The sequence below is a fragment of the Podospora pseudoanserina genome, chromosome 2, assembly GCF_035222485.1.
Source record: "Podospora pseudoanserina strain CBS 124.78 chromosome 2, whole genome shotgun sequence".
Lineage (NCBI taxonomy): Eukaryota > Fungi > Ascomycota > Sordariomycetes > Sordariales > Podosporaceae > Podospora > Podospora pseudoanserina.
In genome coordinates, this window is record NC_085921.1 from 2,322,121 (window position 1) to 2,346,321 (window position 24,201).

Genomic DNA, 24,201 nt, shown 5'->3' on the forward strand with positions numbered 1-24,201 from the left:
GTGTTTGAGGGCAACGATTGGCGGAAGAACAGCATCGTTTTTGCTGCTTGACAGTATTTAGCCGTGAGCCTCTTTTCGTTCCCCTCATGGCTGGTCCCCTTGCATGCAGGCAGTGACAGTGACAGTTGACCCCTCACTCACCCCAAGCCGGTCGACGACGACCATGTATTCTTCCAGACCGTCTGTCTGAGTTGTCGTCCGTAGCCGGATAGCGGGTAGATGGACAGTCGCAACATGGTTCTCCACGGGGGGGGGAGATGGTCTAGATAGGGAATATATACACCCAATTGATAACCCTCTCCTCAACCACATGTTATCACCCTCCATTCTCTTTGCTCTCCTCCTTGCCGTCCATTTCTTTCAACAACATCAGCATCATGACCTCCACCCCCCCCAGCCCCCAAGGCCTGAATCTAGGCTACTCCCACCCCCACCCCTTCTCCCTCATTTCACTTTCCACCCGCTCCTCCGTCCAAGCGTTGCTGACCTCCCTCCTCGACCCCTTGCTGCCATTTTTCTCACCGCTGAAATCCCGTATCAAGTGCCCGGGCGCCACCGCGGTGAGGTTTGATCAGTCGGCCTCGGAAGTGGAGGGCATATGCCGCCCGCTGTGGGGGCTTGCGTGCTTGCTGGCGGGAGGGGGGGGGTATCATGCGGCAGAATACTGGGTGGAGGGGATAAGAAACGGGGTTGATCCCGATGGGGAGGAGTATTGGGGGTATCCGAGGGATAATGACCAGAGGATGGTGGAGATGTGCCCTTTGGGGTTTGCGCTTGCCGTGGTGCCAGGGATATGGGAGGGGTTGGGAGATAAGGGGAGGAGGGATCTGGAGAGTTGGTTGGGGAATAGCATCAATGAGAAGAAGTAAGTCTTGCCTGCTCTGGTATGGGAAGGTAGGGAGAAAGGGGAGGGGGGGGGGGCTGACGCCTAGGGTACCTACAGCATGCCGGACACGAACTGGTTGTGGTTTAGGGTTTTTGCGAATCTTGGGCTGAAGAAGAATGGGGGAAAGTATAGCCAGGAGAGGTTGGATAGGGATGTTGAGCATCTGGAAACTTTTTACAGAGGGGATGGATGGAGTAATGACGGGCCAGAGGGGATTCATCGTTTGTTTTCCCTCCCTCGCTCCAACCCGGCAAACATGACTGACGGATGTTGAAAACAGAAATGGACTACTACTCCTCCTCCTTCGCCATCCACTTCCTCCAACTCCTCTACGCCAAACTCGCCGGCCACGACGAGCCCGCCCGCGCGGCCGAGTTCAAGAAGCGGGCGCAAATGGCCGCCCTCGACTTAGCTCACTATTACGACACAGAAGGCCGGTCCATCCCCTTTGGCAGGTCGGTAGGCTACCGCTTTGCCATGGTCTCCTTCTGGGGAGCGATTGCCTACGCCGATGTTGAACTCCCGAAACCGCTGACGTGGGGGATGGTGAAGGGGATTGTGATGAGACATCTCCGGTGGTGGCAGACGCAGGCTGACATGTGGAGCAGCAGCGGGACGTTGACGATTGGGTATAGTTATCCGAATATGTACATGGCTGAGAATTACAACAGTCCTGGGTCGCCGGTGAGTCCTGTTTCCCCCCCTCCCTTTTTTTTCTTTTTTTATTCATTTTTTTTTCTTGACAAGAGACCAAAAAGGTTGATAATATTGGGAACAGTACTGGGCTTGTCTGGCGTTTATCTGTCTCGCCGTGCCTGAGACGCACCCCTTTTGGACTTCGGAAGAACAAGACCACTGGGGTGTGCTGCCCCCGGTGAAGGCTCTGCCTCAGCCGGGCCACATCATGGTCAGCCTCGGAACCCACACCTTCCTCCTCTCCTCCGGTCAAGCCTGCTCCTACCCCATGAAAGGCACCCACGCCAAATACGGCGGCTTCGCCTACTCGTCCTCCTACGCCTACTCCGTCCCCCCCGGGCTCTTCACACTGGAGCAATACGCCCTAGCCTCCCAACTCGGCCTTTCCGACGACGGGGGCGAGTACTGGAAAACCAGACGGCTGTCAGCCTCCCAGCTCAAAACAGCACCAGATGGGACCCCGTTCCTCATCTCAGAGTGGAAGCCTTTTGTGGATGTCCACGTCAAGACCTATCTCCTTCCGCCTGTTCCAGGAGCGACGGAGAACTACCATTTCCGGGTTCATCACATCTGGGCCGAGGGAAGGGAGGTCATGACGGCTGATGGGAGTTTTGCCATCTGCAATGAGTCGACGCTGCGGGAGTCAAAGGGGCGGTATTTGGATTTGTGGGATGAGTCCAAGGGGGAGGGGACGAGTCCAAAGCTGATTGGGAATTATGATCTTGCTACTCCTGAGGCGTGGGCAGACGGCCAAAAGGGGGCGTTTGCGGTTCATAAGACCAAGGGTGCGGTTGGGATTAGGGCTTTGGAGGGCGGGAGTATAAGGAAGGCGAACTTGGTGAATGCCGACCCCAACAGCAACCTGGTCGAGAGCAGGACTGCTATCCCGACGTTGCAGGGGACGGTGAAGAAGGGGGAAAAGGTTTGGTATGTCGGTGGGATTTATGCCCGCCCGGGCGGGAAGCCAGAGGAATTTTTGAGCGGGTGGGACAAGATTCCCGAGCTGCCGGGGTGGTTGAAGGAGGAGATTGAAAAGTCATCTTGAGGTCCGAGTTGGGTAATGAAATTATGATTTGAAAAGTGACAAGAACGCTAGGTGGTTGAATGAACCAGATTATGCAAATATGCAAGAGATACGTGTGAATCCCCTTGTTGAATGCTCATGTGCCCCCTTTTCAGTTTTCGAGACCAAGAATCCACTCAGGAAGCCTTTGCAAAGTCATGGACAAACTTGGCCAGCTTCTCGGCGCCTTCCAGAGGGATGGAGTTGTAGTTGGAGGCACGGATGCCGCCGACGCTGCGGTGGCCCTTGAGACCAGTCAAGCCCAAGACGGTGGCAGCCTTGAGGAAGCTCTTTTCGGTCTCGTCTGTGTCTCCGTTCTGGGGCTCAGAGTTAGCATCAAGCTTCTTGGTCGACTTATGGGAAGCTAAAACTCACCTTTGTCACCCTAAAGCAAATGTTCATCTTTGACCTGACGGTCTTGTCAGGAACAACGCGGTACACATCTGGATGGGCCTCCAGAGCGCCGTATATGAGAGAAGCCTTCTTCTCAGCAACAGCCTGTTGGCCGTCGACCTTGTCGGGGTAGGTGTTGAGGAGCTTCTTGAGAACCTGACCGGCAATGTAGACGCTGTCCTCCGTCAGTACACTCTCAGGGATGGCTGGGTAACAAGCATACTCACTCAAAGATGCTCAGAGTGTTGTACAAGCTGTTGTTTTTGGCAACAATCTCGTACTGCAAGATGATGGGGGGAATTGGCAAGCCGAGCTTCCTGAGAAGGGGAGCGCTGGGCTGGACCACGTGAGGGGGGAGGAAGCTCTTCTTGAGGATGGCAACAGTGACACCAGTAGAGCCGAGGTTTTTTTGGGCACCAAAGAAGATGAGGGAGTAGTTGTTGACTGGGATGCGGCGGGACAGAATGTTGGACGACATGTCGGCCACCACGATAGGACCGTTTCCGTTGGCATCAGGGGTGAGGACCGAAGGGAAGGCCGGGAACTCGACGCCGTCGACTGTCTCGTTATCGCAGAAGTAGACATAGGCGGCGTCCTTGCTGAGCTTCCATGTCGACTCATCGGGAATCTTGCCAAACTTGCCATCGTTGATGGTGCGAGCATCAGCAACGAGGTTGACATACTCGGGGCCCAAGAGTCTTTGAGCTTCTTGGTAAGCCTTGAGGGACCAGCCACCGGTGACGATGTAATCGACCTTGAGCTCTGTCTCGACCTTCTTGCGGAGAGCAGCCAGAATAGCCTCTTCATCATCACCGAGCTCCTTCTTGAGAGCGGCGTGTTGTCTGCTCACCCAGGCGCCAACAAGGTTGTAGACTGAGGCGGCGAACTCTCCGGTACCACCGGCTTGCATGAAGATGACCTCATAATTCTCGGGAGAGAACTCGAGGTAGTTGGCCAGGTCGGCCTTGGCCTCGTTGATGATATTGGTGGCCAGCTCAGAGCGATGACTGTGCTCGGCGATGCCGAGACCAGTCCCGTTGTAGTCGAGGAGGGCCTTGGAGGCAGCTTCCAGGACGTCGGTGGGAAGGGCGGCAGGGCCGGCGCCAAAGTATGTGATGTCGGCGCGAGAAGGCATTTTGTTGTGTGTCTTGTAGCACAAGAGATTTATTACAATGACTCTTTCCAAGAGTTCTCTCGTCTTCAGTGGATGGCGGGGCATCTTTCTTTTATGAATGTGGACCCCGCATCGCCCACCTCGCTCACCCACTCCCCTGTCCTGTCTGGACCCTAAGCCAGCCAGCAGCAACGCAACATGACAGTAGGCGATCCGAAACCGGGGCTTTTCTGTCAATGGAAAGCTGCCAGAAATGACGCGACTCGTGCCTTTTCCCCAGACTCTTACGCAAGTGTTTTACAGGGGGTTAATGTCAGTCGCAGTGGCTTCCCGTGGGGCGTGGGGTTGTTCATAGGGCACTAGGGGAATCATTGCCTGCCGGAAGAGAACCTTTTCAGAGGGGGGTTGAGTGGAAGTGGGGGTCTTGCAGCGCCCAGACCGTTTGATGGCGGGGTTGCTCTCTGTTCATGTTTCTCCAGACATATATCCGCATGAATAGGATGAAAGATGAGCTCAAACCTTGGTGAGTTGGCTGTGATATGTGAGGCAGAGGTGTAAAGAGTGGAAGACACTCGGCGGTAAACAGCCGGAGTTTGATCTGACATCCGAGGGTTTGCTCACCTTGGTCGAGGGCATAAACAAAGCATATGCGGTAGAGGTGTGTCGTTGACCGAAAGAGTGTCATTGGAGGAAGATCAATTGTCAAAGAATTGGTAAGGGACATACTCAATCCGCAACATACAACCTACACCCCTCCAAAGGCATTGGATCTCCAAGTCACTGTTGATATGTCACCCCTGTCGATGACACCCGCTTGAGCCTCATCGTTCTCTCGGGCCCAGACATCTGCCGTGATCCACCAGCCGAAGCTTAGGCACCGTTGACTGGCAGGGATGCTAGCTATCACCACCACCACCACCACCACCACCACCACCACCACCAACCTGCTGGGTGGTGCTTGGTCAGGGGTATAAGTGTTCGGGTCCCTCTCCCGACCTCGGATGAGAAATATTCCCCCAAGTCGTTGGCCTTTAACTTGTCTCGTCCAGTTGCCTATCACTCCGTCACCAGTCTACAATACCCATGAGAGTGGAGCGCTAGACTTATTCGCCAACACTCCCTCCCGCCTTGTTCCTGTCGCTTATTCCACTCCAGCCGCTGATCGCCTACCATGGCCGACACTCGAAAGCCAGCCGAAGCAGGCCCGGCAAGACACTCTCACGGCGCACCATCAGCTTCGTTCCGTGCGTGTGCCCACCTTGTTTTGGAATTAGCTCTACCCCTCTGTCGCTTGTCTTTCTGCCCCGTTGTCCCGTTCCCGAACACGAGCTTCGTCCTGACCCCCACTCATCGCTCATCTCACGGTTTGAATTTCATCGTCTAATGGATCACACAGCAACCCACAACTCGCCGCGGACGTGGTTTCTCACATCCTCGCTATCACCGCTATGTATACGGTTGATCCGGTTATTACTAGCACACGGTGACTACGTGGTGGCCTGTCTACCACCGGCAGAAATCGAAAACGACGACAGAAGCGCCGAGTTCCGTGAGCTCATCAACGAATGCAAGAGCAACCGCAAAGACCGCGAAGGATGGAAAGATCGAATCAGGGGTATCCGGTGCGACGGCCGGGTAATGGGGCAGAGTGGTGCTGCCATAGCGGAAGCCGTCCAAGTCTTTGGCCGAATTGATATCTTGCTATGTTGCAAGTTTGAAGGTATCTCACATTCCCCATCTCACCTCTCCCATGCCCTCGCTCACAATTCCCACAGCTGTCATCGGCACGGTAGAAGAACTCTCCACCACCCCCCGGACCCGCAACCTCGTCCGCGACCAGTTTGAAACCATCTTCTTCTCCCAAGTCAACTTTATCAAAGCCGCCCTCCCCCAGTTCCGCGCTCAGCACACAGGTCACATCATCATTCTCACTAGCATCGGCGGGCATATCGGTACCCCGGGCATGTCGATCTACACCGCCGCCACCTGGGCCCTCGAAGGCTACTGCGACTCCTTGGCCTACGAAATCGCCCCCTTCAATATCAAGGTCACTGTTGTCCAACCCAACAAGGAGATCCAATCCCTCACCAACAAGATCGTCTTCGCGCCTCAGCTACCGTACTATGACTCTGATGTGAACCCAGCACCGTCAGTGAGGGAGATTTACGGGAATATGCTGAACGCCAACCCAGAGACGGCGATTGATCACCTCGTGGGAGCGGAGGAGAGGCCGGATGATATACAATATCGGTATCCTAAACTGCCGGCGGCGGCGTATGACAAGCTGGTGATGGAGACGGTGCATGCCTTGACGGCCATTGGGGGGCATGAGAACCCGCCGGCGAGGCATATTGTTGGGTTTGACGGGGCGATTGCTGTGAAGGAGAAGTTGAAGACGGTGACGGAGGAGTTGGAGGATTTTGTGGAGGCGAGCGTGGCGGTGGATATTTTTGATAGTGAACTGAAGAAGGAGGCGAGGCAGGGGGGGGGGGATAGGGAGGAGGGAGGGGGTGGGCAGGGGAGGTATATGAGCGAGGATGTGCAGATAGGGATGATGTGAGTGATAACAGTGCTTGAAAAGGGAATGGTGTGTATATGGTTGGGTGTTAGATATCAAGGTAGATAAGGAAAAGCGAGGTCATGGCAGATAACTAAGTACTGTTTGGTGATTTTTTGTATTCTTATTTTTTATTTTTTTTTTTATTTTTTTTATTTATTTATTTATTATTATTACTATTATTTTTTGAATTATTTTCTATTTATTTTTTATTTAATTTTTTTGGGGGGTTTTTTTTTTTTCCACGGCCGTCTGGAGCTCGGTATATAAGATGATGGAATAGCTATATACGTGGTCATGAAGATGGTCTGGTGGTTTACAGCGATCAGCCAACAAAACGTTTTTTGTTTTATTTTTCCATCAAACATTTCGACAGCTCAAAAATTGGACCCCTTTTCGATGCCCTTGAGGATTCAGGGGGCACCCGTTGGGTACAAGTCCCCCGTGGCTGAAAATAGCGGGCCAATTATAGCGACCATAGCTCCACCAAGGTCACACCTCCCCGCCGTGGCACGAACCTAGCGGCCCACAGCCCCCCCATTGGCATGGGCTGGCATCGCATTGCATGTCATTAAAACAAGTCCACCCCAGGCAGGCATCGACAAGGCCCAAAATCAGGAGCTCTCTTTTCCTTACGTCAACTTTGAGGTCGGTCAGCTGTGTTCACGTCCACGGACATACCTATCTATCACGACGAACGCACTGTACTCGACACGACCGACCCCTACAGCTCCGAAACACACCTCTCGACAAACAGGAGCTCCTCGACATGTCCCTGCCCCCTTCGCCATCATGACTCTCGATCCCTTCATACCCATCGCCCCGGCTAGGATAAAAGTGCTGGTGCTGCCCATCGGCCACATCAAACGGGAGCGCTTCACCGCCTTCCTCAACCGCCTCAATGAAGAGCACATTGTCCACCTCCGGGACGTCACGCCCGACAGCCGGCCTCACAGAAGTAGGCGCACTCTCCATACTCTCTCCGCGCCATGGCACAACCAACTAATGTGATGTTTTCCCTATTCAGACATGTTCTCCCCCCTGGCCTTCCCGGGAGGCGCAATGTTCTACGAGCTCATGACCCACCAGCCCTCCCCTTCTCATCTCGCCCTCTCCCCCTTCGACCTCTGGCGCGAACAGCTAGCCGTGATCGCCATTGCCGACGGCACAGAGCTAGGCGCCTCAGTCTTCAACAAACGCCACTCCGGCGCCGGCGGCCGAACGGTAGAAGAAACCAACATCCGAACCCTCTACCAAGACCTCGAAAACCTCCGAGACCAATACCCAAAGATGCTCGCCCACCAGGTCCTCATCTTTGACTACCTCCCCGCCGGGGAGAACCCGATCCCCATCCCAGAAGGGATAATCACCATCCCCCCACCCGACAAGCTCAAGCGCACAACCATAAAGACTGTCATGTGCGACGTGTCCTCCATCATCCTCGCCGAGATGACCACCCTGGCCAAATCTTTTGAGGGGCTATCCCACATCGACTCACCCGGTGTTCACTCTTCGGCTGTCCACGACAGGATGAACGGTTTGGTGGGACAGGATGGGATGGCCAGGAGGAACTCGCAGTTTGCCCTCCCCGGCGGCAGCCGGTCCGTCTCGGCGACCGCTCTGGCAGATCGCGGCCACCACGCGCGCATGTCGATGCCTCCTGTTTCGTCCTCCAAAACGGCGTCTTTTGGCGGCGGCGGCGGGTCGAGTAGTTCTACGCCGTCGGTGAGGCCTACTACTCCTATAAGCGGGAACAAACCACTTCCCAACCCGCCGCTCTACACGTTTGACAATATCATTGGTCCCGCCTCTTCGGACCAACCACCAGCACGATCCGACCCAACCGATAGCTTTAGCAGTCATGACAAAGTTTCTGTCCAAGGTTTTGGCTCGGGGGGTATGGACGCGAGGATGAGGTCCAAGTCTCGGTGTCGTATCCAGGTTGTCATCGGGAGTTTGTACCTCCAATCCGGCCTCTGGTCCAACGCGCTGAAGGAGCTGACCGAGGCGGCCACGGTGGCCAAGTCGATCAACGATCATGTCTGGCACGGGAAAGCGCTGGAGTTGTGTCTAGTCTGTCTGTTGTTGCTTGGATGGGCGGGGATAGAGTTTGCGATCCCTAGCGTGCTGCTCCCTCCGGGTGACAAAGGGAGCGGGATAGCGCAGCAGATCAACGAGGCGGAGGCAAAAGACCCGAGGCAGGAGAAATGGCTGAGGCATCTGCAATGTTACATGCCCGAGGTGGTGGAGAGGATACTGGGGTTGTACTCGAGGCTGACGGCCGAGTGTTTGCCGCCTGTGCCGTGGAGCGAGGCGGTGGTGAGGTTTGCGAGGATGTTGACTGCGCTGCACGTGGCTGGGGGGAGGTTGGGGGGGGAGAGCTTGGGGATGATGGTTTTGGGGGTGGAGGAGGGGGAGGGAGAGGGGAAGGGAAAGGGGAAGAGGTTGCTAACTACGAGTCCGAGGTTTACGGTGAACCCGACGAGGACGGTGATTGTGCAGATGGTTTTCAGGGCTTTTCCTGCCAGTGCGGCGAGCGAGTTGCTGATGACTGTGGATCGGGTGACGATTCTGAGCGGGATTGCGAGTGTGCTTGGGATGTTGGGGTTTCAGAGGAAGAAGGCGATGGTGGTGAGGGAGTTGGTCAGTGTGCTGATTGGGGGGCTGGTGGAGGCTAGGACGAGGGGGGCGGCGGACGTGGGGATCCATCCGGCGGCTGGGCTGGTTGGGTTGAATGGGATGAATGGGGGGGCGGGGGGTGGTGGTGGGAGTGGTGCGGGTGCGTTGGATTTGGCAGAGGGGGATGTTGAGAGGGGGATTGACGAGTTTTTGGGGATGTTGCTGAGGACGTATGGGGCTGTGGGGGATGTGGGACAGGCTGGGAAGGCGAGGGAGAGCATGCAGGTTGCCATGACGGATGATGATGAGAAGACTACGACGACGAGGGACACGAGGGATACCGACTTGGAGGTTGTGGCGAGGATTCAGAGGCAGTCGGCCGCGAGGTTTTTCGGCATGCAGACTGTCAAGTTGAATATCCTGAGGTCGTGCATCAACTTGAGCGAGGCCTTGCCTGACTTTGCGGGAGTGTTGAAATACTCGAGCGATCTTTTGAGGACGGCGGGAAGTGGGATTGCGCCTGGTCCGAGGAGGGAGGATGCTTACCCTGCGATATCGAGGGAGGAACAGGTTCGTCTGATGACCAATATTCTCAAGACGTCGAACTTGTCCAAGAGGATGGGCATTGGCGAGCTGGCGGCTGAGTACTGGGACGAGTTTCTGCTCAGAGGCATAAGGCTGGAACCTTTGCCTGTCACGAGAACGCCGGTTGCGCACGCCAAAACGGTCTTGCCTGGAGCGGCGACTGCTCGGGCTTCGCAGGATGTGGACCCATTTATTTACAATCCCTTTTTGAAGCGACCGGACACTGCCATGGTTGAGTCGACGTTGGTTGCTGGTGAGCCAGCCACCTTTCGGCTGACACTCCAGAACCCTTTTGAAATGGAGGTGGACATTGAAAGTGTTCGTCTCGACACGGAAGGGGCCGATTTTGAATCAGGTGTCGAGCACACTGTTATTGGACCCTATCGGACGCAAATCTTGAGAATATCCGGCACACCAAAAGCTGGCGGGACCGTCAAGGTTACGGGCGCGGTGATCAAAGTGAGAGGCTGCCGGGAGAGGCGGTTTCCCATTTTTGTTGAGCCTTGGGCTCCTGACAATGAAGTCAGAACAAAAGCTTCTGGGATCACTGCCCTTGAGGCGAACATGGTTGCCGTGTCACCGGCTGTCGAGCGTTTGAAGCCCTACAACTTTGACCTCAAGGTCATCTCTCCACAGCCTACTGTGGTAGTCAAGTCGTCTACCCTCCCTCAGTCCTCGGTGATGATCTTGGAAGGGGAAAGGCAGCGGTTTTCAGTCACCTTGCAAAACCTGTCACCTGACACTCCCGTTGATTTTCTTTTGTTTTCTTTCAAAGATTCGACACAGGAACCCCTTCAAACAGCACTCAACAGCCGCGATGCCACGGCCACGGAGCTCTACGAGTATGAGCTCATCCTGGCCAAGAAACAGGCGCTCCGTCTCCGCAACCGTGCCCGCAACGACCGGTTTATCGCCCCCGGCCAAACAGCCACATTTGACTTTGAAATCTTGGGCAAACCTGGTCTGACGCACGGTCTGATCCAGGTCGACTACGCGCACTTGGGTGTGCCCCCGGATGAGATCGCCGAGCAGTTCTACACCCGCCAAGTCTCGATGGAGCTGACTGTGACGGTCAACGCCAGTGTTGACATCAGCCGGGTGGACGTTATACCGTTGAATAGCTCCATCCCCGAGTCGCTTTGGACCAAATCCCGGGAGAACACAACCCAACTCCTCACCCCGGAAACGCACTGCCTCTTGCTCCTGGATCTAAGGAACTCCTGGCCGAGCCAGATGACGGTGTCGTTATCATCAGGCGGCGGGGAGAATGACAGGCCGATCGGCATGGAAGAACATATACTGCCGGGTAACACCACCCGTCTTGTCCTGCCCATCAGGAGGGTTTATCTCGAAGACCCCCACGCTTTCATCCCGGCGCTCAACCCCTCTCGCCAGAGGCAGTTTGTGGTTTCAACCAAGATTTCCCCCGAAGCCGAAAAAGCAAGCCGCGAAGCGTTTTGGTATCGGGAAAAAGTCCTTGATTCGCTCCGGGGGACGTGGAAGACTTTTACGGGCAAGACGAGAGAGGGGGAGATTAGCTTTAGGGGGATGAGGTTCAACAGCAAGATGGTCGATGTGATCAGAGTTGATGAGGTTGACATTGATATCTCCCTCTCTGGGTCGGGGGAAAGGGAGGGGGGGAAGGAGGGGAAGGCATACGTCGACGAGTTTCTGGAGCTCAAAGTAAGGGTTGTCAACCGGGGGAAAAGGCCGGTGTTGGGATTGTTGAGGCTCATGCCTGTGCTTTGCCATCGGCCGTTTAATGTCTCTTTGGATTTTACGAGGAAGATGGCAAAGTTTGCGTGGAATGGGAACTTGCAGTTTCCGATTGGACGGGTGGAGGGGGATGGCGGGGTGAGGGAGGTGAGCATGGGGGTTACGGTTTTGTGCAGGGGGGCGTTTGAGATTGGGGGGAGTGTGGAGGAGATTGTGCCGTATGTGGAGGAGGAAAACGGGGAGGGGAAGAAGGAGGTGGAGGATTTTGGGTTGATGGTTGCCGGCGGGAGGAGGAGGAGGGAGAGGAGGGTTTGGCATGCTAGGAGGGGGTGTAGAGTTGTTGTGAGGGATCGGCCTGAGGAGTAAAGGGGGTGTAAACAGAGGTTGGGTGGTGCGTATATATATATGTATATATAATATTCAATATCGACAAGTACCACGTTTGTGGTCATGAGGAATGAAAAAGTGAGGGATTAGCTTGTATGATTTCACTATTGTTGTTGCCCCCGCCTCTGATGGAGAGCATCATGCTATTTCCACAGCAGTCCAGGTTCTATCCTACTCTTGTTCATCCCACCCTATTATCCCAACCAACAAAAAAAAAACAAAAAAAAAAAACGCCATGCTAATTCAATTTTCCCAAAAACACCAAAATTATAACCAACAACCCCATGTCCTTACATAACCCCACAACTCCCCCTCACCACCTCGGGCACCACATCCTCCAGCTTCGGCACCGCCATCGCAGTATGATACCACTCCAAATGCTCCCTAAACTCCTCCACGCTCCCAAACCCCTTGTCGTCCATCACATACTTCATCTCCCCCGAGTCCTCCCCCTCGTCCAAATAAGTGTCCTCTTCACAGTAGGGACATACAATCCCCGCCTGCCACTCCCCCGGCTCGGGGGGCATGTGGTTCGCTATCGCCAACGGCGCAAACACCAGTGTCTTTGGCTCGTTGGCTGTGCATGACAGCCCGGAGGCTTGCCAGTGGGGGTAGCCATTGTTGACCGTTTTGGAGTCGTATGCTGGTGATAATGGGTCTGGTGGGGGTTGTTGGGGGAGGGTAGATCTGACAGAGGGCATGGTGCGGAGGTCGGGCCAGACGAGGTAGCCGTTGCAAAAGTCGCAGATGAAGGCTGCGTCGTTGAAGGGGGACTCGGAGGGGTTGCCGCTGTTGAGGCGCTGGAACCGGCCGATTTGGTTGCATTTTGGGACGAGGGATTCGAGGGAGGGGGGGCGGCGGAGGGGTGGTGTTTGGTGGTGATTTGGGGCATGGTACTGTCCGGGGAGGTGGGGGATTGGATGTTGTGATCTGGGCGTTGGTGATGATGGGATTGTTGCTGCTGCTGCTGCCAGGGCGGCAGGGCTTCTCTCTGCTTTTGGAGGCGTAACCTTTCTGCTTCGTTTCGTTTCTGGAGACGGTATACTTGTGTTGCGCCGAGGCAGCGGGGGGTGGGCTGTTCTGCTATCAGGGAGATTCGTCGGGCGGCGCGGCATTGGGCGCGGTGGAGGTCTTTTCGGAGGGAGGAGGTGTCGCGCGCCCAGATGGGGTTTATCGGGCCGCCTTGACGGGCCCAGGATTTGAGGTTTTCGTAGTGTTCTTGGAACTGGGCGAGGAGGAGGCGGAGTTCGTTGAGGGATTCGGCTGTGAAAGGAGGGCATGGCTAGTTAGGATATCTTAGGGGAAGAGATGTGGGGAGGAAGAGACACAAGAACATACGTATCCTGTCGTTCTCGTAGTAGAACTGGCCGCGCACCAGCTGTCCCATTTCCTGAAAGTCCTTCTTTGCCTCGTCGAGTGCGTCCTCCAACGCGCGCGTTTGTTCGAACTCGTCGGGTCCCCAGTGGCGCTTGTCGGCAAACATGAATAGTCGCAGCGCATCTGTCAGACATGTCCCAATGGCGGCCAGAAGAGAGCCGACTGTGTCTGAACTTGCCCCTCCTGCGCGCTCCCCGTGAAAGCCACTGACAACGCTGCTCTTGCGGCTGCTGCCGCCGGCAGCGTTACTCATCTCTTGCTCGCCCGCTTATGTCTGGCCAGTTCGACTTTTCAATCTTTGCGCCGGTGAACTATTGGAGGTGTTGAAGGAGGTTCGGCTCGTCGTCACAAGCCGGGACTTTGTGCTGGTTGCGCCAGGTCCCTGTCAGCAGTTTGCCGAACGGGACTTGGGCCCGTGATATATTGTTTAAGTAAGACTGGTTCGTCCGAAACAAACAAACAAACACCTTTCCTTCTTCTACTATCTTCCACCGAGTCTTGTCGGGGTCTTGTTGAGGTCTTGTCCAACGCGCCGGGTGCCGGGTGCCGGGTGCCGGGAATGATGTCGATTTATGGGGTCCCTTGTAGAGGGTCCTCTCTAGGGGGGAGGGGGGGGTTGCTTAAGGTTGGCTTGGCAGTGGGCACCGGCAGGGAAGCAGCAGTCTAGTTCGGCGGCCTCGGACGCTAAGATAAGCGATAAGATTTCGTGATGCTGATGGCGGGGGTCGTGTTTTCTCGTGTTGTGAGTTACAGTGTTTCTGCTTTGGTCAGGAACAAGAGATGATGGTCTTTATTAGGGAGCTGGAGTTGAAGAAGCGAGTTGAACAGCTGACTGTGGCTCCATGCAGACAGTAAACGCCATCACAGACCCAACTGCACCTATCGTTGGACCGCATGCTATGTAGAGACAGGTGCATAGTAAGTAGTACGTAGCTTACTGCGGCATGGGTTTAAAAGGGGAATGCCATGCGTATTTTTGCCATTAGCATTGTCCAATTATTTCTCAACCCACCTTCGACCCCCCCTCGCTGTGCCGTACCTGAGGCCGATCAGCAACCTCAGCCCTACGAGACGAGGCTCGAGATGTTTATATCCCTGACAGCACTGCGGATCAAGAACATCTTAACGGAGTATTTGTACATTAGTTCCTGGCACCCAAAATAGCTCGGGCCCTGTCGCGACATCTCAGCTATGTATTCGAGTTTGTCATGTCGTAGCGAAAGCGGAGGTAAGAAGATGGTCGGAGACATGTGTGGGTTAGGGTTGTGGGCGCGTAAGACCCGGGCCCAGACCGGAGTATTCAGAATTCCTTGTGACAAACTAAAGAGGAAAAAAAAAAAAGAAAAGGTCCCATTGATGGGTTGAGACTTTTCGGCATCTCATACTTCTTTGCCACCTGCCAAATTATCTTGATCTTTTTTTTTTCTTTTTCTAAATCAGTTTTCCTTGCCGGTCCCTGCAGTATGACTTCATAATTTCAGTTTATTTCTTCTCTTCGTGCATCTGCTGGGCGATATACTTCAGAGTCGGTCCCACGATTTTCTCGGCTCGGTTTCACTCGCTTATCATTCAACTCTTCGGCGGTTTATGAGCGGTTAAACCCGGCCATTCGGTATCAGTCGCTCATTGGAGGGAATAGCTTCAAAAGAAACACAAATCTGAGGCAGGAAAAGAGGAAGAGGAGGATAGGGTAAGCGGAAATAAGTGAAGATGCAGCCACGACAGCAGCAGCTTCCACGAAAGCGGATCCTTTTCCTGGACGCCTACGACTCGTTCTCCAACAACATCACGTCGTTGCTGCAGACCCTCTTGGATGTCGAGGTTTCGGTCTTGCATATCGACTCGCCATCGCTTTTTCCTTTGGGCATTGATTCAACACCGGATGAGGAGGCCAAGTCGAGATTTGTCAAGGAGCTTGCCAGATATGATGCCGTTGTTTGTGGACCAGGTCCGGGCAATCCGGGCAACCAGCGGGATGTTGGCGTTATGAGGTTTATTTGGGAATTGGAGGAGGGGAATGTCCTGCCAGTGCTTGGAATCTGCTTGGGCTTTCAGAGCCTCGTCAATTCTTGCCAGGGAGGTCAGGTCAAGAGACTGAGAAGGGGGTTGCATGGTATGGTCAGAACAATCATCCACCGTATGGACTCAGTTGCGCCGGTGGAGGGTGACATTTTTGCCGGGGTGAACGGGTTCAAGGCAACGCTGTATCACAGCTTGTGTGGCCATATTGGACAGGAGGGCATCGACCAACAAGAATGGGAGGAAGCTCGGTGGCAGCCTCAGGACCGCTGCCCTGAGTTGTTGCCGCTGGCCTGGGTGGAGGAGCAGCGTGAAGAGGGCGAGGGTTTCGAAGCTGGAACGGAAAGAATCCTCATGGCTGTCAAGCACAGGACCAAGCCGTTCTGGGGTGTGCAATATCATCCCGAGTCGGTGTGCACAGAAGAGGAGGGCAACAAGATCATTGTTAACTGGTTCGAGGAAGCGCTCGGGTGGAATCAAAAACACAAGAGGACGACCCTGGTGGATGGACACAACCTGGCAGAGGCTGCCATCAAGCCGAGCCTGCTCTCTCAGCTCACACCGTCAGGAGAGCCTAGGGCTTCGGGGCAGTGGTGGGAGAAGTTTGAGTCTGACCCAGTTTTGCGCTCTGTCTCGGTGCCCTTGCCTCGCGGCATTCCTGTCCCGGATATCGTAGAGGCAGTTGATCCCGATGCCTCTGAGCGGATCATCCTGGACTCGGCCAACGCGGCACCTGCCAAATCGAATGCTGATGTCCGCGGCAGATACAGCATTATTGCGGCTGGTCTGGACGAAGCCCTGCGTCTTGAATACCACGCCGGCGATGACTATGCCACCACCAAGCTCAAGGCTGTTGGGGGAATGTCAGTCAACTTGTCACAGCAGGTTCCGATTGCCAGATATGGCAGCATCTGGGCTCTGATTGCAGCCTTCCAAGACGCAAGACATATTGACGTCGAAGGGCCCGAGACGACCCCTTTTCTGGGAGGTTTTATGGGATACGTTACCTACGAGCAGGGGCTCATGGACATTGGCATCAATCTCGACCATCCTCGCCCCCACCATCGACCAGACGTCTGCCTGAGCTGGATCACCAAGAGCATCGTCATTGACCACCTCGCCGGCGTCGTCCACGTGCAACACCTCCGCTCTAGCGGCTCAGAGGAAGACACCTGGCTAGAGAAAACAACCGGCAAACTCCTCACCCTCCAAAACACCCAACGCCGACCGTCCTTCAACTCCAAAAAAGACAACACTCAACTCCCCCAAACCCCCACCAAACGCCGCCCATCCCGCAGCACCACCTCCATCCAAACCCCCTTGACAAAAGAGTACGAGGACAAGGTCCGGCTCTGCCAAGAACACATCGCCGCGGGGGAGTCGTATGAACTCTGCCTGACAGACCAAACAACCATCACCCGTCCCCTCAGCGATGTCCAACCACCCCTATCACCTACACAACCCAAACACCCCCGCCTCTCCTCTTCCCCCGCCACCCGGCCCAACTCCTGGTCCTTGTTCAAACACCTCCGCACCCGCCAACCCGCCCCCTTCGCGTCCTACCTCCGCCTCCACCCGGCAACCCTCGTCTCCGCCTCCCCCGAGCGTTTCCTAACCTACGACCGTCAAGGGAAATGTTCCATGCGTCCGATGAAAGGCACAGTCCGCAAGTCGGACATTTGCTCCACCCTCTCCCAAGCAGAGAACATCCTCCACGTCCCCAAAGAGGAGGCGGAAAACCTCATGATTGTTGATTTAGTTCGTCACGACTTGCACTCCATCTGCGGAGCGGGGAATGTGACTGTGCGGGATCTGCTAAAGGTGGAGGAGTATCAATCTGTGTTCCAGATGATCACGGTTGTTGAAGGGCAGTTGCCTAGACAGGGGGGGTATGGTGGGTTGGATGCGCTGGCGAGGGCGCTGCCGCCGGGGAGTATGACGGGGGCGCCGAAGAGGAGGAGTTGTGAGATACTCAGGGGGGTGGAAGGGGGGAGGGAGAGGGGGTTGTATTCGGGGGTTGTGGGGTATCATTGTGTTAGCGGACGGGGGGATTGGAGTGTTACGATCAGGAGTTTGTTTAGGTGGGATGATGAGGTGGGGAGGGAGGGGGGAGAGGAGGAGGTTTGGAGGATTGGGGCCGGGGGTGCGGTTACGATACTGAGCACGGAGGTGGGGGAGAGGGAGGAGATGTTTACCAAGTTGGCGGGGCCGTTGAGGGTTTTTGGGGAGGTTTGTTAAGGGGGTGGTAGGTTGAAGGATGGGATAGATGTGCAAATGCAGAGCACACTCAACGTGTGTCTGGTGGTTTGGCAGGTTTCGGGAAAAACAGGGCATCTGGTTTTCAACATGGGCATGTCGGCGCGGGCGTTTTCATTTCTTTTTGTAGTATTATCCAATGATGTATATGGTAGACTCAACGATGCAAAACTTTGAAGGTAAGGAAGCAATGCTTTAACGCACTGTTTCGGTGTGGTGTGCGGGCAGAGAGGATAGATATGGTCAGAGATACACAACCTCTAAACGGCTTTTATCAACCACCATTGCTTCCTTTTTAGAACTCACGCCTTTGAGAGTCAAGTGGATTGGTCTTGCTGTCGACATTTTGTTCCAGCTATAATCCGTCAACCTAGTAGTCTGCACTGTCACAACCTGACCTTGCGAACCCAACATTCGGCTCTGGTCCACAGCCGGCTTTTTTCTTGCACAAGAGGTATGCGCCCGACTTGTGTCGAAGTGCTGGTTGGCCTAGCTCGTTTGCGGGTATGTAGCTGAATACACCGAGTGCCCACTCCATTTCCGACGGATCAATCGTTGGCATCAGCTTGGTAACAACATGACCGATGTTCTTGTAAAACTACAGCTAACAGCATGAGAGGACGAGGTCGTACGAGGTAGCACCTGAGCCAATAACACAAATATGTTTTCGTAGTTTCATGGGAAGTATGAGAAGCTGGACTCATTGCCATGTCCAGTCCTTCCGTTGACCAGAGATAATCGTCGTGTGGGAAGCCACAGAGGTAGGCAATGGGCGAGTGCGGCATGGCATTGGAATTATGTAAGTCTGCCGCGCCACCGCACCCGTTCAAGACCGACGAGTCGCCGCTGGCCAGCATGATGGCCTCGACAAGACGACAGAAGGCTCTGTCGCCTCCTTCACCGTACAAGGGCTGCCAGTTGCTGTCGTAAAACTTGATCGCAGTCGGCGCGAGCAGCTCTTGAACCGTCCACCCTCGCCGAAACCACTCGTCTTCGTAGATCTTCTCCAGCTTGACACTCTGAGCAAGATGCACACAACACACTGTCGCGCTCCGGTATCACTTGAACATGGACTGGATAAGCTCGTGGAGCTCGGAAGAGCTTCTCTTGTCGATGCAGCAGGTGTCGGACCAGACAAACTCACTGCGAGAAACCTCGCAAAAGTTCCGAAGTTTTTGGTAGCCTGCCGTGCTGGCGGCTGTTCCGTCCATCATGTCCTTGAAGCTGGGCTCCCCCTCGAGCAGCCACCTGTGGGAGAGCATGTTATATTTCACCACCGTCTGCAGGTAAGCCTGCATGCGCGGCTTGGTCGAGGAGGTATGTTCACTGAATTCCAGGGTGACGGGATTTGTTCTCAACCTCGTGACACGGGGAAGGTAATGTTGCTGCACGAAAGCTCGATCAACGAGCCGCATCTCTTTGACATATACGAAACGGATGGGGATACCATTTTGGACATAGTCAAAAAGACTCGCCAGCATTGCTTCCTTGAAACATATCAAAACAACAAGAATATTGAGAGAAAATACCTTGATTTATCCCTCCTAACCTCAGTCCCAACTTTCCAAAGACTATCAACCGAAAAAAACAAATCCCACACACCATTCTGTCGTTCCCACCTTCGCTACCTGCCCTATCCTCCCATGACATGATTGCATACCTTTCGTCGAACACCGGTAATTGTACAAAAATCAAAATAATGGATAAAACAAGCTCCAACACCATCGCCTTTCCCTATTCCTCATCATAAAGTTACCCCCATCATCGTCAATCTCCCGAACCCTCCATCCGCTCATGGGTATCCTTCTCCCCATCACTCATTCACGAATCACCCCCTTCCCCCTAAAACTCCTGCTCCTCCTGAAAAAACTGTCCAAAACTTATAATCGTCCCATAAATCAACAACCCACCCACAATGCTCATCACCGCCGCTGCCGTGGCGATAATCCCGCTATGCGCCAGCACCACCGGGAGCGCGATGCCCATCACGACCAAGAACCCGGTGCAGAACCGGCCCAGGTCGAGGATGGCGGCGCCCGAGCTCTCGACAAAGTCGTCGGGGTTGGCGCAGTGGGAGCATATCCAGTTGGGCACCGGGGCGAGGACGTAGGTGGCGACGACGAGGAGGGGGTGATATTTGGAGTAGAGCGCGCAGGAGAGGATGACGAGGAGGAAGCCGAGGGCGAGGACGAAGGAGAGGGCTATGATTGTTTTTAGGCCGGCGGTGGGCATTGTAACGGTTGGTTGGCTGAGGTGTGAGGCGGGGGGGCTGGGGGTTGGGGTGTGTTGAGCGAGTGTATGTGTCGTTGCGATGGGATGACTGATTATGACCTGGCTGATACTAACAGGCCGTATCTCGAGTCGGTATCACTGGGTGCGGTCGTGTGCGATGACGGTGGCGTCGGAGTTGGAAGCTGTCTACGTGTGTTGGAGCTTGCTTGCGTTCTTGCCTGTGACCTGTGACGCCGACGCCGCGGACGGCTGGGTAGGTCAGCCTTGGCGGGCTCCCCTGTGCGGCTGGCAGGCGCTAACCCTGAATAAGACTAGTTCAGTATAAACCAAGGCCCGTGCTTTCCCCAAAAGCGGATAACGTACCTCTGCGGCAGGCGACGACGAAGCTAGGAGCTGCCTGGGGGAGTTGCTGAGGTAGCTGGGTGGGAGCTCGACCATCAACCACAAACACCGCCTTACCACACTGCAACTTGACGACTAGACCACAACCACTTTCTCTACCACCTTGATACCAAATCGAACCGTCAGGGTTGATCATCGAGACTTGAACTGCACCTCGGATCAGACAAACAGCACAGTCGAACAGGCCGCCACCATGTTCAGGAACAACTACGACAACGACTCGGTCACATTGTAAGTTGCTTGCTTGCTATTGCTGCTGCGACTCGGGGCATCCCACCTTTTTGGTCAACATCGCTGACTGACACACTCTCTCACCAACCCAGCTCCCCACAGGGGCGGATATTCCAGGTCGAGTATGCAGCCGAAGCAGTTAAGCAGGGTTCAGTCGTAGTGGGAATCGCCAGCAAAACACACGCCGTCCTCGTAGCGATCAAGGTGCGTCCCCCCCCACCTTTTAACTAACACTTATCACATCTAACACTTCATGTCCTCCGCCTCCCCCCCTCCCCAGCGCAACGCAGAAGAACTCTCCTCGTACCAAAAGAAACTCTTCCCCATCGACGAGCACGTCGGCATCGCCATCGCCGGCCTCACCTCGGACGCCCGCGTCCTCTCCAACTTTATGAAGCAGCAATGCCTCGGCCACCGCCTCACCTACTCCCGCCACATGCCCATCCGCTCCCTCGTCGACATGATCGGCTCCAAAGCCCAGATCAACACGCAGCACTACGGAAAGCGCCCCTACGGCGTTGGTCTCCTCGTCGCCGGCGTGGACGATTCCGGCCCTCACCTCTTTGAATTTCAACCGTCGGGTATGACGGAGGAGATGATTGCATTTGCCATTGGTGCCAGGTCCCAGATGGCGAGGACGTATCTCGAGAGAAACCTGGACAAGTTCAAGACCAGCACACGGGAGGAGCTGATTGAGCATGGGTTGAGGGCGCTGAAGGAGAGTTTGGTGCAGGATAGGGAGTTGACGGTGGAGAATACCAGTGTGGGTGTGGTGGGCTATGTCAAGGAGACGAAGAAGACGGAGCCGTTTCAGGTGTTTGATGGGCACGAGGTGCAGAGGTATTTGGAGCTGGTGGCGGATGATAAGAAGGAGGGGGGGCCTCAGGCGGCGACGGTGGAGGATGAGAGCACGGCGATGGATGTTGATGCGTAGAGAGCAATAATGGCCGAGTTATTGTATGGAGGAATCCTGGCGCACTGAGGGAGGTCAGTCCGGAGTTCTTTGCTCGGTTGTTGGTGCAGATGCAAATGCAGTTGTTGCAGTCGATTGCGCAGATGGAAATTGATGACCCTTTGTGGGTCGGGCTTTGTGATTATTATGCAGGCCCAGCGCTTTGGAAGAGATAGAGAAAGCACTTCTGAGCATGAAAAGCTACATCAGAGTCTGAGATGGGTCACTGATTTCGCCTTAGCGAAAGGAGTCTTGATTTATGATGTTTTTGTTTTCTGGCCATTCCATCTAGTTTTCTCCGTCCATCTACCACATTCCCTATTGCGAGCTCCAGTTCAACTTGAGCGCCGCGTCTGACACCTTGTACTCTTCCAACGCCCTGATCGCCTCCTCTGCTGTCTTGGCCTCGACAAGGATGTTCTTGTTCCCACCGTGGATAAACCCCTCTTCTACGCTCTTGTTGATCCACTGCCTGATGCCATCGTAGAAACCGTTGATGTTGAGAATGACGATCCCCTTGTTGTGAATGCCCAGCTGGTTCCACGTCATAGTCTCAAACAGCTCCTCCAAGGTACCGTACCCGCCTGCCAGGGCGACGAAACCGGAGCCTGGGCCACCGTCGAGGACCTCTTGGGCCATGAGGCGTTTTCGGGTGTGCATGTCGGGGACGATGGTTGTCCGGCCGAAGACTGTCTCTTCCGGGACTGTCAGGGAGGAGGTGGAGGAGGTATGGGGACGGGAGGAAGGGTTGGACGGGTCGGGGATGGTGGAGGAGTAGTTTGCGTCGCGCTCGTAGCGGACGAGGGCTTCGGGGATTATGCCGTGGACTGAGTCCGGCCCGGAGAGGGAGACGAGGGTACGGGCTACTTCGCCCATTAGGCCTACTGTGCCGCCTCCGTAGACTGGAGATTTATTGTTAGGACTGGAAAGAGTCAAAGGGAGGCGGGGGAGGTACCTAGTTGGATGTTGTTTTTGGCCATTTCTCTTGCGAGTGAGCGGGCGGCTTCGACGTAGATGGGGTTGAAGCCTGGGGAGGCGCCGCAGTAGACGCAGATTTTTGTGCGCTTGGGGGTGGTTACGTTGTTGTTGTTGTTGCTGTTGTTGTTGTTGGCGCCGCCTGATTCCATGATGGGCGAGTTGTGGTGTTTACGAGGAGATTTGTTGGTGGTAAGGCGCAAAGAAGATTAGATGGGACGGCGGGCTGGTATGGAAGGGGTGGTGTATACAAGTCCAACTGTGAGCTGTCGTCTGAGTCACTCGGGATAAGCAAGTTGACTGGAAGCAACCTGGAGGATTTATTATGCGCTTCTGGGAAAGAGTCCGAGGATCCCCTGGTTGATGACGCTCGGCGAACCTCTAAACAAGGGCGGCTGCTGGTGAGAGTAGTGGAGTTGGTTCTTATTTAAACGAATTGGAATCGCAAGACAAGATATAGAAGGTGGTAGTCAAAGGGAGGCTCAGTGAGATTTTCGTCGAGGTGTAGATAATAGACCAGAGCAAAGCACCGTTCTTGGAAACTAGGAAGAAATGAACAGCGAGACTGGGATGATACTTATATATGTTTGAACATGAGAGACACAACTCGGTCGACATGGACCTGAAAGGCGACTCGCGGGATTGAACGACCTGTTGGCCGTGAACGTGGACCTTTGATGAAGCCAGATGTGGGCCAGATGTATGACATAACGGCGGCTCGTCTTTGACGAATCGAACGGCGCCGAACACCACATGAGCTTCACAAGGCCAAATCATGGGATTGGGAATCCCCCAATATAGAGATAAAATGGGCAAACGTGGCAGTCACGAGATGGCACCGTTGTCCTATCAAACTTGATGCTAGTTTTGTCGTTGTACAGTGATTCGTCGGGTCCCAGACTACCTCAACTTACTTGTCTTCACAAGCCTTCATCGATGAATGGAGGGGTTCAATGGCCGGTGGAGGGGCGGGCGGTGCCGTGGGGCAAGATTCAGGCGGTGAGAGCTTCCCTTGGTCTGTGCATAAGCTTTCCAGACAGGCAGTCGATGGCCCCACTTTATTTTGGCGATACAAATTGTGGCTGACTCAATTGCAGCGAACTCTCACTCTCTTTCTTTTTTTCTTCTGCGTGAAGCCTCGTCCTCTTCAACGCTGCGTTTCTATGCGACAAACGGAAAGTCTTGTTCACACACTACTTTCGACCTCTTCGGAGGATCCTTTACGCATATGAGAAATTCGGAGAATCTGCTTCACACCAGTTCGTCCGTCCCACAGCCTTCCTTGGAGGGTTATGTCGATGGGTCGCGAGCTCTGCCGGTGACGGCTTGACGCAACTCTGCGTCTGTAATTGGCATCAGAAAAGCAGGGCCCAGGAGAGGCTGCTTCGGCGGTTTTCTTGCTGGTGTCCCTCTGGGAGAGTCATTACGAAGCTTGTGAGAAAATCACTTGAGTGCAATACGCGGCGTGTGGCTGTCTCTCTTCGGACGGGCAGCCTCATCCTTCGATTCCGATTACTCTGTTGAGGACGACGCTTCACCACCTTTTTTTTTCTTCAGGTAAGCAGTTGTTTCTATCCTCGATGTTCGGAATACTACTAACGAAACTCGATGCTGTTGGCATCATATGACCAAGATTTGGGACCTTCGGCAGACGCTGGAAATACCCGACGAGCTCCTGTGTAAGGGAGCGTCAAGCCTCGCAGCTGAGGCTGATGAAGATATCCGTCACATCATGGACTTT

The 24,201-nt window shown here is 54.7% G+C and overlaps 11 protein-coding genes across 11 annotated transcripts; 5 read left to right on the plus strand and 6 right to left on the minus strand.

Moving 5' to 3' along the window:
- Nucleotides 1-118: 118 nt before the first annotated feature.
- QC764_205570 (uncharacterized protein) lies at nt 119-2,730 on the plus strand. Its single transcript, XM_062944256.1, has 4 exons — nt 119-865; nt 944-1,107; nt 1,167-1,570; nt 1,665-2,730. Exons 1-4 carry the CDS (start codon nt 378-380, stop codon nt 2,625-2,627), a joined length of 2,019 nt encoding a protein of 672 aa, XP_062803068.1. The 5' UTR covers nt 119-377; the 3' UTR covers nt 2,628-2,730.
- On the minus strand, nt 613-4,519 carry SER1 (Phosphoserine transaminase). The gene is made up of 3 exons (XM_062944257.1): nt 3,266-4,519; nt 3,021-3,213; nt 613-2,962 (listed from the first exon to the last, which is right to left on the minus strand). Exons 1-3 carry the CDS (start codon nt 4,255-4,257, stop codon nt 2,783-2,785), a joined length of 1,365 nt encoding a protein of 454 aa, XP_062803069.1. The 5' UTR covers nt 4,258-4,519; the 3' UTR covers nt 613-2,782.
- Nucleotides 4,520-4,700: 181 nt separating this feature from the next.
- QC764_205590 (uncharacterized protein) lies at nt 4,701-6,712 on the plus strand (the record flags this gene model as incomplete). The annotated part of the gene is made up of 3 exons (XM_062944258.1): nt 4,701-5,396; nt 5,549-5,872; nt 5,928-6,712. The coding sequence occupies exons 1-3, from the start codon at nt 5,324-5,326 to the stop codon at nt 6,710-6,712; spliced, it is 1,182 nt and encodes a 393-aa protein (XP_062803070.1). The 5' UTR covers nt 4,701-5,323.
- Nucleotides 6,713-7,048: 336 nt separating this feature from the next.
- QC764_205600 (uncharacterized protein) lies at nt 7,049-11,995 on the plus strand (the record flags this gene model as incomplete). Its single annotated transcript, XM_062944259.1, has 2 exons — nt 7,049-7,667; nt 7,737-11,995. Exons 1-2 carry the CDS (start codon nt 7,502-7,504, stop codon nt 11,993-11,995), a joined length of 4,425 nt encoding a protein of 1,474 aa, XP_062803071.1. The 5' UTR covers nt 7,049-7,501.
- Nucleotides 11,996-12,306: 311 nt separating this feature from the next.
- Nucleotides 12,307-13,922, minus strand: QC764_205610 (uncharacterized protein; the record flags this gene model as incomplete). The annotated part of the gene is made up of 2 exons (XM_062944260.1): nt 13,355-13,922; nt 12,307-13,279 (listed from the first exon to the last, which is right to left on the minus strand). The coding sequence occupies exons 1-2, from the start codon at nt 13,525-13,527 to the stop codon at nt 12,307-12,309; spliced, it is 1,146 nt and encodes a 381-aa protein (XP_062803072.1). The 5' UTR covers nt 13,528-13,922.
- Nucleotides 13,923-15,103: 1,181 nt separating this feature from the next.
- On the plus strand, nt 15,104-17,650 carry QC764_205620 (uncharacterized protein; the record flags this gene model as incomplete). The annotated part of the gene is made up of 1 exon (XM_062944261.1): nt 15,104-17,650. One exon carries the CDS (start codon nt 15,104-15,106, stop codon nt 17,648-17,650), a length of 2,547 nt encoding a protein of 848 aa, XP_062803073.1.
- Nucleotides 17,651-18,726: 1,076 nt separating this feature from the next.
- Nucleotides 18,727-19,149, minus strand: QC764_205625 (uncharacterized protein; the record flags this gene model as incomplete). Its single annotated transcript, XM_062944262.1, has 1 exon — nt 18,727-19,149. The coding sequence occupies one exon, from the start codon at nt 19,147-19,149 to the stop codon at nt 18,727-18,729; it is 423 nt and encodes a 140-aa protein (XP_062803074.1).
- A 361-nt stretch (nt 19,150-19,510) lies between these two features.
- On the minus strand, nt 19,511-19,900 carry VPS55 (Vacuolar protein sorting-associated protein 55; the record flags this gene model as incomplete). The annotated part of the gene is made up of 1 exon (XM_062944263.1): nt 19,511-19,900. One exon carries the CDS (start codon nt 19,898-19,900, stop codon nt 19,511-19,513), a length of 390 nt encoding a protein of 129 aa, XP_062803075.1.
- A 135-nt stretch (nt 19,901-20,035) lies between these two features.
- QC764_0036480 (uncharacterized protein) lies at nt 20,036-20,648 on the minus strand (the record flags this gene model as incomplete). The annotated part of the gene is made up of 2 exons (XM_062940248.1): nt 20,264-20,648; nt 20,036-20,082 (listed from the first exon to the last, which is right to left on the minus strand). Exons 1-2 carry the CDS (start codon nt 20,436-20,438, stop codon nt 20,036-20,038), a joined length of 222 nt encoding a protein of 73 aa, XP_062803076.1. The 5' UTR covers nt 20,439-20,648.
- PRE5 (Proteasome subunit alpha type-6) lies at nt 20,237-21,790 on the plus strand. The gene is made up of 3 exons (XM_062944264.1): nt 20,237-20,533; nt 20,626-20,737; nt 20,814-21,790. Exons 1-3 carry the CDS (start codon nt 20,496-20,498, stop codon nt 21,465-21,467), a joined length of 804 nt encoding a protein of 267 aa, XP_062803077.1. The 5' UTR covers nt 20,237-20,495; the 3' UTR covers nt 21,468-21,790.
- A 13-nt stretch (nt 21,791-21,803) lies between these two features.
- On the minus strand, nt 21,804-23,552 carry QC764_205650 (uncharacterized protein; the record flags this gene model as incomplete). The annotated part of the gene is made up of 2 exons (XM_062944265.1): nt 22,441-23,552; nt 21,804-22,387 (listed from the first exon to the last, which is right to left on the minus strand). The coding sequence occupies exons 1-2, from the start codon at nt 22,610-22,612 to the stop codon at nt 21,804-21,806; spliced, it is 756 nt and encodes a 251-aa protein (XP_062803078.1). The 5' UTR covers nt 22,613-23,552.
- Nucleotides 23,553-24,201: the final 649 nt, after the last annotated feature.